The sequence below is a fragment of the Enhydra lutris genome, unplaced genomic scaffold, assembly GCF_002288905.1.
Source record: "Enhydra lutris kenyoni isolate GAN:26980312 unplaced genomic scaffold, ASM228890v2 scaffoldscaffold1, whole genome shotgun sequence".
NCBI lineage: Eukaryota > Metazoa > Chordata > Mammalia > Carnivora > Mustelidae > Enhydra > Enhydra lutris.
Window position 1 is genome coordinate 66,504,409 of NW_019154085.1, and position 20,856 is coordinate 66,525,264.

General features: G+C 36.4%; 1 protein-coding gene across 1 annotated transcript in view; it reads right to left on the reverse strand.

Annotated features, from left to right (window-relative positions):
- Nucleotides 1-20,663, reverse strand: part of LOC111140742 (coiled-coil domain containing 173) — a 34,523-nt gene extending 13,860 nt beyond the window's left edge. The window contains exons 1-5 of the mRNA XM_022492943.1: nt 20,609-20,663; nt 14,455-14,681; nt 11,270-11,443; nt 10,972-11,165; nt 2,297-2,453 (exon numbers count right to left, since the gene is read on the reverse strand). Coding sequence (XP_022348651.1) covers nt 2,297-2,453; nt 10,972-11,165; nt 11,270-11,443; nt 14,455-14,681; nt 20,609-20,657 — 801 coding nt within the window. The 5' untranslated portion in view covers nt 20,658-20,663. The remainder of the gene's footprint in view (nt 1-2,296; nt 2,454-10,971; nt 11,166-11,269; nt 11,444-14,454; nt 14,682-20,608) is intronic.
- Between the last annotated feature and the right edge of the window lie 193 nt (nt 20,664-20,856).

Consider the following 20,856-nt stretch of genomic DNA (forward strand, 5'->3'; position numbering starts at 1 on the left):
AACCAAAAAATGGCAGGAATAATTAATTGCCTACCTAAGCTTCTTTTTTTTTTCTGCGTTAGTAGCAGGACCCAGATTTTGTTCAGAGTGGCAACATGCTAGTCTAAAAAGACTATATTTCCAAGCTTTCTCTTCAGCTAAGTATGACTAATTATGACTAATGAGATTTAGTAGAAATCACTAATGACTTCTGGAAATGTTCCTTAAAAGGAGAATAGATGGTTGGGCATTCTTTTTTGTCCCATCTTCTCTTCCTTCTTGCTGCCTGGAATGTGGATATGAGAGCAAGAGCTCCTGCAGCCATTCAGGGCCATGGGGCAACTTTGATGATAGAAGCCATCTAGGTTTCAAGAATAGCAAAGCAAAAAAAAAAAAAAAAAGAGAGAGAGAGAGAGAGAGAGAGAAGTTGTTTCAGTCCCTGTTGATTCTGGAGTTGCCATATCAGCCTTGGAATGACTACCTCTGCACTTGAAAATTTAAGGTACTATTACCTTTGCGCCTTCCCCTAACTAAAAAAGTTAGAAAAGTTTTTTTTTTTTTTAATTACAACATCAATTCAGAAAGTCCAATGTATATCAGAGGGGTTCTAGAACAGAAGAGACAAAATGGAAGATTATACAAGAAACAAAATACGAAGAGCTTCCAGGATGAAAGGAATATATGTTTTCAGATTGAAAGCATCAACTGAGAGCTCAGCAAAATAATAAAAAAGAACTACACCAACGTATTTCACTGTGAAGTAAAAATGACCCAGAAATCTTTCAGAAAGAGAGAGAGAAAAATAAAATACAAAATGCCATATAAAATGTCATCATACTTCTAAATAGCAATACTGGAAGTCAGATGATCATGAAATCATGAATACAAAATTCTGAATTCTGAACCAGAATTCTATGTCCACTCAAACAATAAAGCAAATATGGCTTTAAATGATAACCTTTTCAGATGAGAATTTTAAAAATTGACCTGTATATCCTTTCTTAGGAAGTTACTCAAAGATGTATTTCAGTAAGATGAAGAAGTAAACTAAGAAAAAGGAGGGCATGGAATTCAGGAAATGGGAACTGCAGCCCAGGAAAGTGACTCAGGGAAGTCCCAGAATGACAGCTGGGCAGGCGGCCTAGAGAAGGACAGACTTGCATGGGGGAACTCTAAGAAAATCAAGAACAGAGATAATTTAATATTACTTAGATGAATATTTGAACACTAATATCAACATACATTTGACAGAACTTACAGAACATATGGAAAAAAACTGAGGTATACAGTCATCAAAGCAAATACACAATTATTTTAATCTTGGAAAAACATTTTTGCAAGCAAAGAAATATAATCATGGTATATTAGTTGGCTTCTCAGAGAACAATATTTTATAATAATAATGATTTAGCTAAAATTGCGACAAAATTATTTCAGGGGAAGGGGAGAATGGGAAAGGGACAGCATTAGAAAGAGCTAAATCCTCAACTACCAGGCCAGACAGAAAATGTCTAAAATTGATAAATCAAGATGCATATCTTTAGAATTAGATATATATTTTTAAAATATACAGATTATTTAGAATATAATTTCATATCAAAACAAACAACTAAAAGAACCTGGAAGTGATTGTCTCCATGAAGCAGAAGGGATAAAGCAAAGAACTGCTACTCTTATTTTAAGCTTTTTGGTGGTGTTTGATGTTTTAATTCTGTGCATGTATTAGTTAAGAATAAAAACTAATTTTAGAGAAAAGAACATAAAAAATTACAAAATAAAGTGAGTTGCAATAGGCACAAAACAACTACTACATTTACTGAGTACTTCTAAACAGTGACACAGACACGGGACACATATTACTCCATTCATTCCTCACAACTTTCATTTAAAGGACAAGAAGATGTGGGGTCCCTGGGTGGCTCAGTTGGTGAAGCATCTACTTTCAGTTCAAGTCATGATCCTGGAGCCTTGGGATTGAGCCCTGCATGGGAATCCCTGCTTAGTGGGGAGGCTGCTTCTCCCTCTGCCCCTCAACCTGCTTGTGATCTCTTTCTCAAATAAGTAAGTAAAATCTCTTTTAAAAAGGACAAGAAAATGTATTCACTTGGAAAAAAGTCTCATTCTTTCCTCTATTGTTCATGCATGAGAGCACGTCCACATAAATCCATAGCAAATACAGCTCCCTCAAAGTATATTTAGAAACCCAACTTAATGACAACTTCTTTTCTACTCCACAATTTTTTTTATAAAAAATATATTAAAAGTCATGTACTGGACTCTATACATATTTTGAAGAAATGCTGTATTTTTTACTTACAAAAAACAGTTTTCTGCTTTCATTTATCTCTTCTTTTTTCTTTTCTAGTTTTTTCCTCATTTCTATTTCATATAATGCATTCTGTCGCTTTATTTCCTTAGCATCCCTTTCTTCATGTTTTCTCCTTCTTTCTTCTTCCTCTTTATGTTCCTTGATTCTAAAGTAAAAACATAACTAAAATTGAGAGCAAGGCAGAAAAATAAATTATATTTTAAAGAAATGAATTAGATTCTAACCTGGGATGATTTGAAGCTGTGGGGAAACTTATGAATTTCTTTGGGGACAAGAACAGATACATAAAAAGCAGTTATTAAAGCAAATCTAATTTTGGTTAGCCCAGAATTGTCAATATTTTCCTTTCTCCAACATTTGTTTCATTCCTGACCAAAATTAAATCCTATGCTAGATTCAAATGTTACTTTCCTTTAGAAAGAACTAGCTAACTGAAGGACATTATAGTGGAATGGTGACATTATTTTACAGAAAAGTCCTTAATCCCTAGTGTTTCTCAACTTCAGCACTACAGTTCTAGCCTCTTAGGAAATGGGCTAGCCACTTTGGCTGTCATTCTTTCTCTAGCCAACATTCACTAGCTATTGAGGCCTTCTGTGTGGTAAGCCACACACGGCTTATGTGTGAGTGCTTCAGAGATCCCTGAGCACCCTCCTTACTGCAGGGCTGTGTTCTGGGAGATGTAGCTCCAGCTCTACGTCTTCAGCCCACCTTCCCAGCCCCATCACCATCACTACCATGAGCTTCCACCATCAGTACTTTATTGCAAACTGAGTGCCTCATCTGGCGATCAATCCTCTGCATACTGGCAAGGCAGCTCAGCCTGAGATGCCTACTGGCCCATGCATCCTTGTCAGCCAATCGAGTGTGCAGGTTGCTCCACTGCCATTCTCTATCTGCTGCTGTCTCTAATTATTTTTCTTCCTGAATAGATAGACACAGGGTAGCTCAACAACAAACTTAGGTGAAAAGACTGGGGAATAAACCTTTCTTTCATATGCACCCAATCCAAAAGAATTTTTTCTTGGAGACTCATCACTCAGCTTCAGAGGGGAAAATTCCTTTTCCCTGTGCCATGGAGAACCACACAGTAAAGTGAGCCAGTAAGTTCACTTTGGTATTATGAAGCCAATGCAGGACAGGAGATTCCCAGTTGATACATCTGTACAGAGTAAGCAGCTTTAGAGCCACAGTCACTTTCTTTGGGAGGAGCTAAGAAAAAAGTCACTGCAGCTTACAGCTAAACCAGGTTTATGATTGCCCTAAAAATACTAGATTTTCAGAAATTTTTATTGTCTATTTAGTTTGTTAGAATTATTAGAAGCAAAGAAGATTCTTTGAGCTGGTGAGATACCCACTGATGAAGAATGGGAGAGCAAAATTCCGCACAGAGGGAAAAGCCTGTGAGAAGGCCCTGAGGCAAGCAAAGGTTTGACGGTGCTCAAAGGTTTGGAGATCGGCATGATAGAAGTAGAATAAGTGAAGGGAAGGAGTGGTAGGAAAGGAGGTTGAGAAGATGAGGCCAGATCATACAAGGGTTTGCAGGAGATTTTCATTTCCATTTTCTTCTAAATGAACAGAAAACCACCAAGAAGTTTTAGGTGGGAGAATAATATGATCAATTTTTATTTTAATAAAATCTCTCTGGATGATGAAAGGAAAAGTACTTAGGAAGAGAGAACAGGAGGCCAGTTAAGGAGTTGAGGCAGTAATCCATGGGACATGAGGGTGTCTGGACTAATATGACAGCAGTAATTTTAAGATTCATTTTGGAGAAAAAAAATTCAACATCAGTTGCTGATAGATTTGATGTGGAAAATAAAGGAACATGAAGAACTGAGGTGTATTCCTAGGTTTCTGATTTGAACAACTGAGTGGATAAAGATGCAACTTTTAGAAAGTCCACTGTGAGGGTGGAGAATCAAAATTTTATTTCATATTAGACATTTAAGATTTTTTATATCTTTGAGACTTCCAAATGGAGATGTCTTAAAGGCAGTTGGATATGTAAATCTGGGACTCAAAGGAGTGGTCTGAATAAGAGTTAAAAATGTGGAAGTTATTAGATTTAAGATGGGTTTCTAATCATTAGGAATGGATGATGATCACTTAAGCCCTCATCTCTCTGCTTTTTCTCTAGATGATCTGATCCAAGGGAAAGTGATGCAAACTATCCTATGATGATTTTTCCTTCTTCTGAGAAGCTGATGAGATAGATTAACAGTAACTGGGTTGTTCTTAAGCAAGGTCTATTGGCTTCTTCCCAGAGAAAGTCTTACCTATCAATAGAAGGAAATAGAATTATATGCAGTATCTATAGATATTATTTAATTTCTTTTCAATAATTATGGTTAAGCTTCTTGGTCAAAACCCCTCCGTTTGGGGATTTTGGTGTCAGTACGGTCCCTCATTTGCCCCATCCTCATTATGCCCACTGGGCTGTGAGCGACAGGCAGATTCTTAGACTGCTGAAAGCCCAACAATGGAATAGACTGCCCAAGTCTGCACTTAGAGATTGTTTTAAAAATGTAGGAAATCTCTCTTTCAGGCCCAGGACCAGCAATCATACAGTGTGTTTTAGTTATCCATTGCTGAGTAGTAACCCCTAAATTTAATGGATTAAAATAATAAACATTTATTGTTTCACACCATTTCTGAGATTCAGGAATCTGGGAGTAACTTAGCTGGGTGGTTCTCCAGAGGTTGCAGTCAAGATGTTAGTTGGAGTAATAGATACCTGAAGGCTTGATTGAGGCTGGAGAACCCATTTTTAAATATCTCTTGGCAGGAAGCCTCAGCTCCTTGCCACATGGACCTTCTACATAGAGCTGCCTGAGTGTCCTTATGCCATGGCATCCTCAAGAATGAGTGATCCAAGATAACAAGAGGGAAGTCACAATGCCTTTTTTTTTTTTTTAATTTCTTTTCAGTGTAACAGTATTCATTGTTTTTGCACCACACCCAGTGCTCCATGCAATACGTGCCCTCCCCAATACCCACCACCTGGTTCCCCGAACCTCCCACCCCCATCCCTTCAAAACCCTCAGGTTGTTTTTCAGTGACCGTAGTCTCTCATGGTTCTCCTCCCCTTCCAATTTCCCACAATGCCTTTTATATCCTAATCTCTCTCAGGATGTTACACTTCATGACTTCTACTCATTCTCTTCACTGGAAATGAGTTACTCTGTATAGCCATCACTCAAGGGAGGGAGGAATTAGACTCCACCCTCTGAAGGGAGGAGTATTAAAGAATGTGTGGACATATTTTAAATCACCACCAGGTAATACCTGAATAGCACTTGGTAGTACAATTACCAGGGCATGGAAAAGAGTGTTGCCTCTTGGTATCCTCTAGTTTCCATTTCTTTGTGATTAAAATATGGTCTTTGCTCAAAGTGGAAAGTCATTCCAAATTTTGGCATGCCGTATACACCCGGCCTACAAGGCACATCATGACCTGGCCCTTGCCTCTCCCCAATCTCATCTTTAACACTACTCTCTTAGGCCTCTTATTATAGTCCTCTTGCCTACTTGTAGTTACCTAAACCCACCATACTTTAACTCACTTCTGGGACTTCACCCCTGCTATTTCCTCTGCTTAAAATACTTCTACATCTCCACTATGCAGGACTTATTCCTGCTCAGTTTTCACACTTTGGTGCTAGAACTGATCTTTTCTAAAAATTAGCCCCTTCTCTAGACTGGATCAGATGTCCATTTTATATGCTTCCACATACCCTGTATGTATATTTGCCAAAATATCTACTATCATACCCTAACTATCTGTTCCGTATTTATACCCTCCTCCCCAGATTGTAAACTTCTTAAAGAAAAAAGATAATTGTATTCATTTTCGCATCTTCAGTTACTAGAATAGTGGCTGGCAAACGGAGATTGTCCAATAAATATTTATAACAATGAGTGGATGATTGGATGAATGAATTTATTAATGAATGAAAAAATAGCCTATCTTAAAAATTTTCCCCCCAATAGACTCTTAAATTTTTTTTCTTTTCAATTTTAAATAGGGCTCCACACCCAAAATGCAGCTCTAACTCACAACCCTCAGGTGAGAAGTCCCATGCTCTAACAACTGAGCTAAACAGGTGCCCCTGAATAGACTCTTATTATTCAAGAAAGTGGGGGTAAACACTCTCCTCCTCTCTCTTCTATCACATGGTCCTCTGTATCTATTCAGGTTAATACCAGTGTTAGTATTCCAGTTCTATTGTTCACTTCAAGAGGCTTTTTATGGGCTCATTACCATTCCTACAGTATCTTAAGTGACATACATTCTGAATTGTATAAAACTGACACATGAATCAACATCCAACACAATACTACTTGGTGATAATTCTATAAATTCATATACCTAAAAAAATTTATAATAATAGATTTGCATTTTCCTTTGTAGTCCTCAATTACAGAATTGAATGTTTCTTAATAAATTTAAGATATAGAACTTATGGAAATTTGCAAATTGGCAACCCAAACCCACATGTCAAATAGCCTTCCCTTCCTAAGTCCCCATAATGCAACAAATAGAATGGAAGAAATTCTATACCACTACTAGAAACTAAATAAAGCAAAGTCTTACCTTATACTTGAATTTTCAAGAAATTTCAGCAAAAAAAACAGGGCACTCGAGAGTACAATCAAGTTAAGTAATATTTGGACATCATTCACAAAGACAAAGCCCACCAGGAAAAAGAAAGGAATTTAAGGTGACCTCAGAGCCCAATCAACATCTCCTAGACTACACTGAAGATAAGCCAAAGAAACAAACAAACCTTAGACCTGCTGGAACCTCTAACCAGCACATGGAAAGCACATGGAAAGACCCCCATGGAAAGGGATCCTGTTGGCCTGATCACAGCCTACATGCAAAGGTTATAGGTAGGTAGATGGCCTGTGAAGGTGTTACCACTTGCCAGGTGATTTCCTGGAGATCAGTCTGCTACCTGCAATTATCTCAGAGCCACAACAGCCAACATAAGAGAGATTTCTCAAAGGTGACACACTGCTCAAATATTTGCCTCTGTCTGCCAATGGCTCTGTTCCTGACTTGTATAAACCCTTGGGGCTCGACACTGACAAAGAAAAAATTACAAAAAATCCAGAGGCTTCCCCTTCTCTTTTTACTAAGAGATGAAGACTACAAGAAATGAAGACTACACAATATGGCAATACATGTATCCTGAGAATCAATATCTGTGTCACTCAGACATTTGTGACCATGAGAAAAAAAAAATACACACACACACACACAAAACCATAATAACAAAAAGAGACAGATTTAAGCACATAAAAATTAGTATCTTCTTGGGGCACCTGGGTGGCTCAGATGGTTAAGCATCTCCCTTCAGCTTGGGTCATGATACCAGGGTCCCAGAATCGAGCCCCAAGTTGGACTTCTTGCTCAGTGGGGAGCCTGCTTCTCCTTCTCCCTCTGCCTGCTGTTCCCCCTGCTTGCTCTCTTTTTTCCTGTCAAATAAATAAATAAAAATCTTTTTAAAAAATTAGTATCTTCTAAATACTAAAACCATTCAGGGGCACCTGCTTGACTCAGTTGGTAGAGCACATGACTTTCAATCTCAGGGTTGTATGTTCGGGCCCCATGCTGGGTATTGAGATTACTTAAAATCTTTAAAAAGAAAATACTAAAAACATTCAGAAATGATGACAAAAATCTGCAATATGTCTAATAAAGAGTAATATCCAACATATATAAAAACTGCTTTTTAATCAGTTTTTAATCAATGAAAAACGTACACATCAATATGAAACAACCTACATAAGAGAACAATGGAGTAACCAATTTATAACAAAAACCAAAACAGATGAATATTTACACATGAAAAAATAACTTGCCTCACTAGAAATTGAGAGAAATATAAATTAAGAGATATTACTTTTTGATCCATTAAATTATTTTTTTAAATATTTTATTTATTTGACAGAGAGACAAGTGAGAGAGCGAACATAAGCAGGGGGAGTGGGAGAGGGAGAGGCAGGCTTCCTGCAGAGCGGAGAGCCCAATGCAGGGCTTGGTCCCAGGACCTTCAGATCATGACTGAGCCGAAGGCAGATGCCTAATGACTGAGTCATCCAGGCACCCTGGTCCATTAAATTTTGAAAAAATTACTGCCCAGCATTGATTATAACATAAAATGAGTACCAGAGATCAGTGATGATTACATATTTAAAGCCTTCTCAAAGGCAGTATCTCTCCACATGTAAAATCCAAGCTCAGTTTAAAAAAACTACTCTATATAACTCCATCTTTGGACAAAAGTCACAAAATACATAAGGTCAGGGATGTTCACTACAGCATTGTTAGAAAAGGAGGAGGGAAAAATCCAAACTTCCCTCAATAATAACACAGTTAAACAAATAATGGTACATCCTTAATGTACAATAAGATTATTTTAAAAGATGCGACAGATCCATATATTCTGGTAAAAAAGATATTCAAGGTATATTTTTGATTGAAAAAAATGAAGTCACAGAAAAATACATTGTAAAACATTCATGGTTAAAAATATATACACACTTATATATGCCCTGTATACAGATATTAGTAATAGCAACAGAACATTCTGAAGGGGTAGTCACAAAATAGAATTTCTTCTATTTATTTATTTATTTTTGTCCCAAACTATTAATAATGGCTATTTGTGAAAAGGAAAATGGGACTTAAAGAGACACTGAAAGGGTGAATATGAAGATGGGTTTTTCAATTTTATTCCAAATTTTGCTGTATCAAATTTTAACAAGTATATATTCATTTCATATTAGCAAAATTAAAAAAAAAAACTTTGAAAAGTAGACAAATATATGCCCAAACATTAACAGTACCTGCTTTGGATCACAGTTTCTAGTGATTTTATTTTTATTATTTTTATTTTTTAAAGATTTTTATTTATTTATTTATTTATTTATTTATTTATTTGATAGACAGAGATCACAACTAGGCAGAGAGGCAGGTAGAGAGAAAGGAGGAAGCTTGATGTGGGGCTCGATCCCAGAAGCCTGGGATCATGACCCGAGCTGAAGGCAGAGCTTTAACCCACTGAGCCACGCAGGTGCCCCAGTTTCTACTGATTTTAATTTTCATTTTGTTTTATTGTATTTTGTAATTCTATAATGATCATATCTTAATAATATGTTTAAGTACAAAAATAATTTTTTCTTTAAAAGTATAATATTGTTGGGGGCGCCTGGGTGGCTCAGTGGGTTAAAGCCTCTGCCTTCGGCTCAGGTCATGGTCCCAGTGTCCTGGGATCGAGCCCCGCATCGGGCTCTCTGCTCAGCAGGGAACCTGCCTCCTCCTCTCTCTCTCTGCCTGCCTCTCTGTCTACTTGTGATCTCTATCTGTCAAATAAATAAATAAAATCTTTAAAAAAAAAAGTATAATATTGTTTAAAATGTTTATTGTTTGAAATTTAAAACGATCTATGCACATTTAAACTACAATGTAAAGAAACTGGTAAGTCTCACATTGAAAAAACAAGGTGGCCAGCAGATGAGGAACAGACTTTTTACTGAATCCCCTTTGTGCCTTTTCCTATTTGCATGTATCAGCTGTTTAGGAAAGTAAGTAAAATTATACACAAATACAATCCCCTCTCCTGACATATATAGTAGCTACTTCTTTGAAAGAGTTCAGGTTTGATTTCTATTTACTGACATAGCAAAAGCTCATAATATACTAGTAAGTGAAAAAATATCCAATGATACTGTTGATCTGATTCCATTTTATAAAATATGAGTATATATGCTCAGAAAAAAAGTCTATAGCAGTGGCTCAAAGATTGCCAGGGCCTGAGGGTGAAGAATAGAACTTAGTGCAAAGGGGCATGAGGGAAATTTTGGGGTCCTGGAAGTATTCTATATCTTGACTTTGGGGTAGTTATATAGCTATATGCTTTTTAAAAGGTGAATTTTATTAGTAAATGTAAATTACAGCTCAATGACTCTGACCCCCTCCACCACCACCAAAAAATATCTATATGGCTATATACCAACATGCCAAAAAAATTACAGATTATTGCAGTAGATTAGATTATTGGTCAAAAAGACTCACTCTCTCACTTGCCATTTCCATTGGAGTCTATTTCTCTATTCCATGCTTGTTAGACTTGGCCATATGATTTGCTTTAGCCTTATGGTAGATCAAGTGCACTTCCTTGACTTTGCCTTTGAGTTTAGCCACATTCTTTTAAGCTCAGGCTCATTCTCTTATATCTTTGTCAATACCATGAGAAAAGTTTCCCCAAGTGGCTACTGTCCCTTCATCCTGGATCTTAAAAATGAACATACATGGAACAGATCAGAGCCCTCTCTACAGCAACCAGCAAACCCAACCAGTTCTGTAGTGTGCAGAAAAGCTGTACAGCTGGGCCAAAATAACCCACAGATGCGTGAGAAATAAATGGTTATTGCTGAATGCCACTGGATTGTGTGACTGTTTGTTATGCAGCATTATTGTGACAATAGTAACTAATATATTATCTCTGGGTAAGAGTAATAGAGATTTTTTAACCCTTCTTTGTATTTTTTCTACTTACTAGGTATTTCAGCATGTATTACTTTTATAATCTGAAAAAAAAAGCTTTTGTGAGAAAGATAAGATACAAAAAAGGTAATTTATATATACATACTGTTTTAAATGATCATTGGCAAGAGCCATTCTATCTCTGCGTTGTTTTTCTGCTTTTTCTTTTTCTTCCTTAAAAGATTTTTCAATGCTGAGTTTCAATTGTTCTTCCCATTTTTCATCTGATTTTATTTTATTCTTTTGGAATTCAATCTGTGCATCACGTTCTTTCATAGCTCTACTAAGAAGAAGTCCTGACTACAAAAAAAAAAAAAAAATTGTGGCATTTTAAGAAAATAAAGTCTAATTATGTATAGATAACATTAAATATAGAGAGAAATACAAGAAAACCCAAGTAGTACATGAAAGCGTTTCACTCTTTCTGTCTGGTACAATTGATATTGCTTTGCAAATTCAATAGCCTTTTTTCTTTCTCCTTGTTTGTGTATTTCCTCCTCTAAATCAAGAATTTGTCTTTCTGCCTCTACTTCTTCATCACGCTTCTTTTTGGCTTCAAGTTTCTGTTCTTTCATCCCCTAAAAAAAGAAAAAAAATCAGTCTTCTATTTTCGTTTTTCAACTCAATTTCATAAAATTTAACATTACATATAACAAAATAATTTGAGCTTTCATTATGAGTTTTTATTGTATTTGCATATATTATTAATAAATAAAAAGATGTTACACTTATAAGCTAATATTTTAATTGAATTTTTTGGGTAGGTAACATGTTTACATGGTTCAAAACCCCAAAATATTGTAAAGATATACAGTGAAGTTCTCCCTCTAATCCTAGCTTCCACCAGCAATCTCTAAGATAACCACTATTATTAGTTTCTTATATTTGCTTCCGAAGTTCCTTTCCATATTTATATAAATATATATATTACTATTTTTATTCCTTTAAAAAATCAACAGTAGCATATTTACATGCTCTTCTACATCTATGAGGAGTCTATCCAATGTGTCATGTCAGATGAAGTCTTTCTTCTCCTCTATGGGTCATACTTCGTATGTCTTAAGAAAACCTTACTTTACCCTAAAATCCTGAAGATATTCTATGATTTATTTTAAATTTTTTACTGTTTTACTTTTCACATCTGGGTTTTTCATCCAGCTGAAATTCATTTTTGTATATTCTATACCATAAGGATATAATTTCATCTTTCCATATGCCAATTATCTCAGTACTAGTTATGGAATACCCAATCCTTTCCCTTCTGACTTGACTGACATTTCTGTCATATGTCAAGTTCCCATATATAACATGTGAGTTTTTCTAGGCTCTCTCTTCTGGTCTATTATTTTGTCAATCTCTGTGCCTATAAAACAGTTTTTACTACTACATTTCTACCACATTTACTATATTTCTTCTTATTCGTTAACATCCATGGAGATACAAAGCATTATATACAGTGTGTTACTTCTGTTTATTTATATGGTATATTCTACTCCCCCATCCCTTTATGGATCAGGGACTTCTTTAAAATCAAGTTTTTAGGAGCACAATTTACATACCCCCTTGTATAGTTTTACAAATGCATAGTCACTTATAGAACAGTTCCATCCTCATGGAGCTCATGCCCTGGTATACCAACCACTCCCCCATCTGCAATCCCTGGCAACCACAGATCTGTTTTCTTTCCCTGTAGTTTCGCATTTTTTAGAATGTAACATATATATGTAATATTTAATGTAATATATATAGTTATATATGTAATATAATATGTGATATATTATAAAATATGTACGATCACACATATGTAATATATATGTAATGTGTATGTTACATATAGTGCATATATTACATGTAATATATGTAATACATGATATCAGTTGTGACATTTTTCCCTTTTCTAGAAAAAAAGAATAAATTATGAACACTATTCCTAAAGCAAGGTACTATAAGCTTTCTGTGTCCATTCCCACAGCTGGGAGAAAATATTTTTGAATCAAATATCTAATAAAGGATCTGTATTCAGAATATATTTTTAAAATTCCCTAAACTTAATAATAAAAATTAGAAAACAAACCCCATTTATTTTTAAAAATATTTAATTATTTATTTTAAAGAGAGACAGACTGAGAGAGAGAGAATCTCAAGCAGATTCTGCGGTGGGCACAGAACCCGACTCGGGTCTTGATCCCAGGACCCTGAAATCATGACCTGAGGTGAAACCAAGAGTCAAACACTCAGTTAACTGAGCCACCTACGTGCATGCCAAAACAAACCCCATTTAAGCATGTGCAAAAGATTTCAATAAACACTTCACCAAAGAAGATATACAATAGAAAATAAGTTTATAAAAAGATGTTAAGCATCATTATAATCAGAGGAATTCAAATTCAAATTATAATTCAAATTAAAACTACTTCACACCTATTAGAATGTCTATAATTAAAAAGATGGACCATAGAAAGTTGGCAAGAATGTAGAGAAAATAGAACACTTATACTCTTATGGGAGTTTAAAATTAGAACTACTTTTGAAAACAGTTCAAAAGTTTCTTACAAAGTTAAATATGCAACCATCATATTATCCAGCCATTCTACCCGGATATTTACCCTAGAGAAGTAAAAGTGTATGTCCACAAATAAACTTACACATGAAGGTTCATACGCAGCTTTATTTATAATAGCTCCAAACTGGAAACAGCTCATATATCAACATTTGGTTGATGCCAAAACCATCAACCATTGAACAGATAAACAAACTGTGGTACGTCCATACAAGGGAATACTACTACTCAGCAATAAAAATGAATGAATGATTAATATACACAACAACATGAAAGAATTTCAAAACAATTACATTGAATGAAATTTATAATAGAAAGCAGCTGAGGGCAGGAGCGCCTGGCTGGCTTAGTCAGTTAAGTGATGGACTCTTGATTTCAGCTCAAGTCATGATCTCAGGATAGTGAGATGGAGCCCTGCATTCGGCTCTGTGCTTAGCGGGGTGTCTGCTTGAGATTCTCTCTCCCTCTGCCCCTCCCCCGACTCCTGCTTGCACAGGTGTGCTCTCTCTCTCTCTGTTAAATAAATACACAAATCTTTAAAAAAGAAAGAAAGAAAGAAAAGAAAAGAAAAGAAAGCAGATCAGGGCTGCCTGGCTGGCTTAGTCGAAGGAGCATGCGCCTTTTGATATCAGGGTTGTGAGTTCAACCCCCACATTGGGTGTAGAGATTACTTAAAAATAAAATCTTGAAAAAAAAAAAAAAAGGAAGCAAGCAGATCCGTTGTCTGAAAAAGAGTGAGGAGGAATGAGAAGCAGTAAACTGAGTACGAGGAAACTTTGGGTGATGAGTATGTTCATTATCTTAATTATAATGGTTTCAGGGGTGTGTAATTATGCCAAAACTTATCAAATTGTACACTTTAAATATGTCTACTTTATTGTGTCACTTCTCCTAAATAAAGCTGTTGAGAATGTGTTTCAAAGTATTTTTTTATGGTATTTTACATGTTAAAAAAAACATAGAAAAAAAGTACTAAGAAAAGAGAGTGAGTCTTTAGTGCATGTGTACTCCCGGGTGATTAATACTTACTGCATATGTGTTAGTCCAATGTTTTACCACTTCTTGGGATCGGAAATGCATTTCTTTCTTTGCCTTTCTTTCTGCACGAAGACATGCTGCTTCTCTTGTCAAACTATCAAGGCTATCTTGAATCCTTTTCCACTCATTCTGTGGAATTATGGTAACCTCCCGGAGATCTACCTTGCTAGGTAGAAGAGGTGGATAGAGAGCTTGATCTTCTTCAGAGTTCTTTATTTCTAATAAATTTTAAAGAATGAATGTTAAAGACTTTCAAGAGTTTAAATGTTTTTTCTCAGACATTTCTATATTGTCATGATATCTGGAAATTATTTTAAATAATTTTATTCTTGTTAGTTTAAGAACACTGAGATTAAGCACAAAATATATAAGAACTTGGAATCAAAAGACAGATTTGAGTCTTCCCTTGGTCATTTCCTTACTCTGTAAACTGAGATAAGTCATTCAACTTTTTGGAGACTCAGTATCAACATCTTTAAAGTTGAGATCAATATCTACCCCAACAGGCTGTTATTAAAACATTTTTTAAAAACTGACCAAGTAGCAGTCTATAAATGGATAATTTGGGGGAATGTTCATCTTTAGAAGTTGTGGACATCATCATTGACTCTATTCAATCCCTTCCTAATTGAGTAGCAGCAATGTAATTTGGAAAACTACGGTCTCAGGGTGGGCCTCATTAGTTTAAGAATACTTGCATCTCCTTTGCCAATAATTATTTCTGTAATAAGCAAACAAAAGGAAAAGAGATTTATCTGTGACTTTTAGAAAGGTTCTTTCTTGTTCTTCTGGGAGAGACATCTGAGAGTGACTCTTAAACTAGATATGACCAAGGAGACATAAAGAACAGACAGACAACCATCCTATGATCACAAAAGGAAGCAGTCTTACAGTGAAGCTATTACTGTGAACCACAAAGGAGAAACAAAGGAGGAATGTGGGGCAATGAGTATCTCATTATAATGCCAAATCAATCAGACCTGAAGCCTGGAGTTCCTGTTACATGGGCAAATAAATTTCCTTATTTTTAAATATGATTGAGTTGGGTATTCTATATATGACTTAAAAAGCATCATAAAGGAACATACCACATATGAATTATGTAAATCTAGTCAAAATTATTTAACTCTCGAATTCCTTAACTGCAAAATGGAGATATTAATAGGGCCTACTTTATGTGGTTGATGTGAGAATTAAATGAAGTTATATATGTAAAAAAAATTAGAATAGGATGTGGCACACAGTATGTTCTCAATATATGTTAGCTATTATGTTTACTATTTTTATTTTAAGGTGAATGAAACAGACGTAGGGAGAAAAGCAGAAGCCGGAAATCACATGACTTCAGAAAGAGATAAAGACACTGAGAGAAAAGCTGCCAGGATCAATTAGAGTCTCCTTGGGGATTGAATTAAGGTTGATGGGATTGAGGAATTGGTTGCTAAAGTGTGAGTTTAGAACCATACGTACAATCTTGCCTATCACATACCAAGTCTCTGCCCGCATAATAAGCTACGCAAAGCTGGGAAGTAGAATAGTGTCCTGGATTGAGTTATACCTAAATTCCCAGCTATATGGGGCACCTGGGTGGCTCAGTGGGTTAAGCCTCTGCCTTCAGCTCAGGTCATGATCTCAGGGTCCTGGAATCGAGGCCTGCATCCCGCTCTCTGCTCAGTGGGGAGCCTGCTTCCCTCACCCCCCACCTCCCCACCTGTCTCTATGCCTACTTGTGATCTCTGTCAAACAAATAAATAAAATCTTTAAAAAAAAAATAAATCCCCAGCTATGTGAGCCAAAATAGTCCCCTTTGTTTTAACTATCATGAGTTTGATTAGTCACTTGTAACCAGAGTCCTGACAAATACATCCTTGTAACAAATTTCCTTTGTTTTGCCTAAACTGGCTCAACTTGATTTGTGCTACTTGCAATTAAGGCTAACTAAACAAAGGTTACTAGGTTAAACCATCTACCTTTTGATTAACATATTGTTAAGCATATTAGGATCTTTTTCTTGTGACAAGAACTTTAAAGATCTACTGTCTTAGCAAGTTTCAGTTATGCCATATAGTATTAACTATAGTCCCGATGCTATACATTACATCTCCAGGACTTATTTATTTTATAATAACTTCAAGTTTGTACCTTTTGACCTCCTTCACCATTTCTCCCACTGCCCATCTCCTGCCTTTGGCAACCACCAGTCTGTTCTCTATGAGTCTGGTTTTTGGGAAGGTTTTGTGGAGTTTTTTGTTTGTTTGTTATATTCCACATATATAAATGACATCATACAGTATTTGTCTTTCTCTGTCCGACTTATTCCCCTCAAAGTCCATGTTATTGCAATGGCAAGATTTTCTTCTTTTCTGGGTCTAAATAATATTCTCTTGTACATATAAACCGTATTTTCTTTACCTATTCACCCATTAATAGACATTTAAGGTTGTTTCCATATTCTAACATATGTAAATAATATTGCAATGAACATGGGGGTACAGATATCTCTCTGAATTAGTGTCCTCATTTTCTTTGGATAACTACCCAGAAGTGGAACTTCTGGATCCTATGGTAATTCTATTTGTAATTTTTGAGGAACCTGCATACTGTTTTCAATAGAGTCTGCACTAATTTACATTTTCAACAAGAGTGCACAAGGCTTCCCTTTTCTCCACATCCTCACCAACATTTGTTATTTCTTATCTTTTTGATAATAGCCATTCTAACAACCACCGTTTTTTAATTATGTTAGTCATCATACAGCCACCATTTATTTTGGTTTTGATTTGCATGGTTTCTTCTTTGACCCATTTTTTAAAACCTAAAAGCATTTAATTTCTTCATACTTGTGAATTCCCCCAATTTCTATTATTGATTTCTAAGTCATTCCACTGTGTTTGGATAATATATTTTGTATTATTTCTATCCTTTTAAATGTATAAAGGCTTGTTTTATAACCTGTTATATGGTCTATCCTGAAGAATGTTCTATGTGCATTTGAAAGGAACATATATTCTGCTATTGCTTTTGTCTTTTGACAGTTTCATCAAGCTATGTCTGGTTCTGGATCTGTTTTAATTTATTCTATTCAGACAATGAGCTCTTCTATATGTAATGTTTTTCATCAAATTTATGAAGTCTACAATCATTATTTCTTCGAATGTTTTCTTCTACCCTTTTCTCTCTTCTCCTTCTAAGACTCAAATTGCACGCATGTTGGTATACTTGTTTGTGTTCTACATTCCTCTGAGGATCTGCTCATTTTTATTCATTCTTTTTTTTTTTTCCTATTTCTTAGACTGAACAACCTCAATCAAATATGTTCAAGTTCATGGAATTTTTCTTCTCCACAGTCACCTGCTATTGATATCCTGTAGTGAATTTTTCATTTAAACCACTGTGCTTTTCAACTTGAAAATTTCTACTTGGTTTCTGTTTATAATTTCTATCTCTTTATTGATATGGTCTATTTTGTGAGACAGCATTCTTAATATTTTCCTGTAGTTCCTCTGACATTTAGTTCTTTGAACATATTTATAATAGCTATAAATCTACACAAGAATATTGCTTAGAAGTCTAACATCTGGCTTCCTCAGGAACAATTCCTATTAAAACTTTTTCCTGTTTGGGGGGCGCCTGGGTGGCTCAGCGGGTTAAGCTGCTGCCTTTGGCTCAGGTCATGATCTCGGGGTCCTGGGATCGAGCCCCACGTCGGGCTCTCTGCTCATTGGGGAGCCTGCTTCTTCCTCTCTCTCTGCCTGCCTCTCTGCCTACTTGTGATCTCTCTCTCTGTCAAATAAATAAATAAATAAATAAAATCTTTAAAAAAAAAAAAACTTTTTCCTGTTTGGGACATAATTTCTTATTTCTTTGCATACCTTGTCATTTTAAACAATATATGGTAAGTCTAGATGTTAGATTCCCCTCACACAGCAATATTTTTTGCTCTGTTTTTGCTGTTGTGGTTGTTTAGTGCTTTTCCGGAACTAAACCTGTGAAGTCTATATTCTTTATTGTATGTGGCTATTGGAATTTCAGCTTGGTTAGTTTAGTTGTCAGCTAATAACTGGACAGAGTTTCCTTAAATTAAATTTTATTTCCTTAAATAAGTTTCCCAGACTTAGCTAAGAAATGTTCTGTGATTGGTGCAGCATGATTTCAATGCTCAGGCAGATAGTTTACAACTCTGTGTTAGCCTTTACTTTTTCTTGCATAGAGCCTCAAATTCAGCCAGAGGTGAAAGCTTCATTCTCAGGTATTTCCTGGGCATGTGCACAGCACGATGCATGCATTTGTCCTTATGGATTCCCAGGAATAAGTAGGATCTTCAGCCCCCTATGGACATCTCATTTCCCAGGTATTCTTCTTAAGTTTTTTGGTTAGTTTGTTGTTTGTACCAACAGTTACCACTATATCAGAGAGCTGTGATGTTAAAAAAAAAATTGCTACTGATCATTTTAACAAGTATACCCAGTGAACTCGGAGTCAGGTCAAATAAAGTCAAGCCTTGTGAGTGGGATTTTCCAGGGAACTGTGAGACAGGTCAAATAACAGTTATCTTAAAAAGGGGGGAGATTTGGAAAGGATCCAATCCTGTTCCGCCCCCCCCATATTACTAAGCCACTGGATTTCACTGTGGTAGCAATGGTTTTCTAGACCTCCATGGGGCTAGGAGAAAAATATGGGATTAGAGCAAGTTAAAATGGCAAAAAACATACTGTTGTTACCAAGATTTAGCTATTTTTCCCGATAAACACTTCCCAGTTATTGCAAGCCTTTGGTTAATTTCCTGAGTTCTCAAAAGAATGTTGGTTCTGATAGGTTTTTGTTTTTGTTTTTTGGTCAGTGTTCTTTTTCATTTAATAAAGAGGAGGACTTTTGGAGATTGTTATCTCCAAAATGGATTTCTGGCTGATGTCAGCCCACTAAATCTTTAGATAATCATTTTACTGGCTGATGTCACCCCACTAAATCTTTAGATAATCGTTTTACAGATAGCTGTCTACATACCTGAGCCCCTCTCCTACTTCACCCTCTTCTAGATGGAGATTATAATTTAGTAGTAAGGCTCAGATAGTACCTTTTTTTGTTCACTTATTTGTAATCTCCACACCCAACATGCCGTTCACACTCACGACCTGGAGATCAAGAGTCACATGCTCTACCGACTGAGCCAGTCAGGTACCCCTCAGATGGTAACTTTTGGACTGAATGACACAAAACATTATTTAACATCTATCAGATAAATCAAAGTACTTTTACTGTAGTACTTTGTATATGAGACAGTGAGTATGTGAGACTAATTGTGTTTTTTCAATACATGTCATATGGGTACTTTCTCTCTCCAACCAGTCAGGACCTTCTGCTGCTACTTCATGGTCCTTCACTGCAGAAATACCCATTAGTGTCCACTGGTGAGTTAATGGCTGGCCCTCACTCTACATCTGGCATAAAGAGGCGCTACTGCTACAGAAGTTCAGGCAATGACATGAAGAAAGTCCAAATTCCCAAGGTTCAAGTGGTCACCATGACAACATTAATTGGGAATTTAGACTTAAGAAAATAAAATCATTGGAATTGCTAAAGAGTTCTTTAGATGTCCCCCTAGGCTACTTCTATTCAAAAATCAGATTTTTTATAACAGGTCATCTAGATTACACTATCTAAGTAGAATTATTTTTTATACTTCTTCACTCTAGAGATGAGGAACTCGAGACATTGCCATTAGAGACTTTGCTAAGAGCACTCAGTAGGTTCACAGCACAGCCAAGACTCTAATGAGGTCACTGATATTTCCAAAAGATATTCCAATTCACTCAGTGAATAACAAAAGCTTAAGGGAATTCAGCAAACACCAGACTCTTGGAGCTGCTACTGCAGTTTGAGGATCAGACCAGACGGTCAACTGGGAGTCTATGACTTACCTCTTCTCCGCTTCTATTTGTGTAAGCTTTTCCCACCCACCTATTCATCTGAAGGCAAAACCGTCCATTTACACAGAGCCCAATGATGCCCTGTGGGGAAGCTTTCGAGTTGGTTGAACCCTTTTCAAAAAGTAACCAATACTTTCATTTGCCACCCTTACCCTATGCCTCCCTATGCCTGGAGGCCAGAAACAATCCCTGTGCCTAGATAGGCCAGTTTACCTCACCTGTATCTTCCTTCGCCCGTCCACAGCGCCTTCCAAACCGCACCAGCATCTCTAACGAGGTAGGTGACTGTGGCGCTTTGTGACTTGGAAAGGCGACCCGATGCTGGGCGAGTAGCACCCCAGCCCGCCGAATGTTTGCCAAACTGCACAGTTGCTTAGCAACGCCGCCGGAAGTGACGGCGGACCGGCGAGCGCGCTGCCACCGGCCATTGGGCTGGGAAACAGGGACTGCGCCTGCGCGGGAAGTC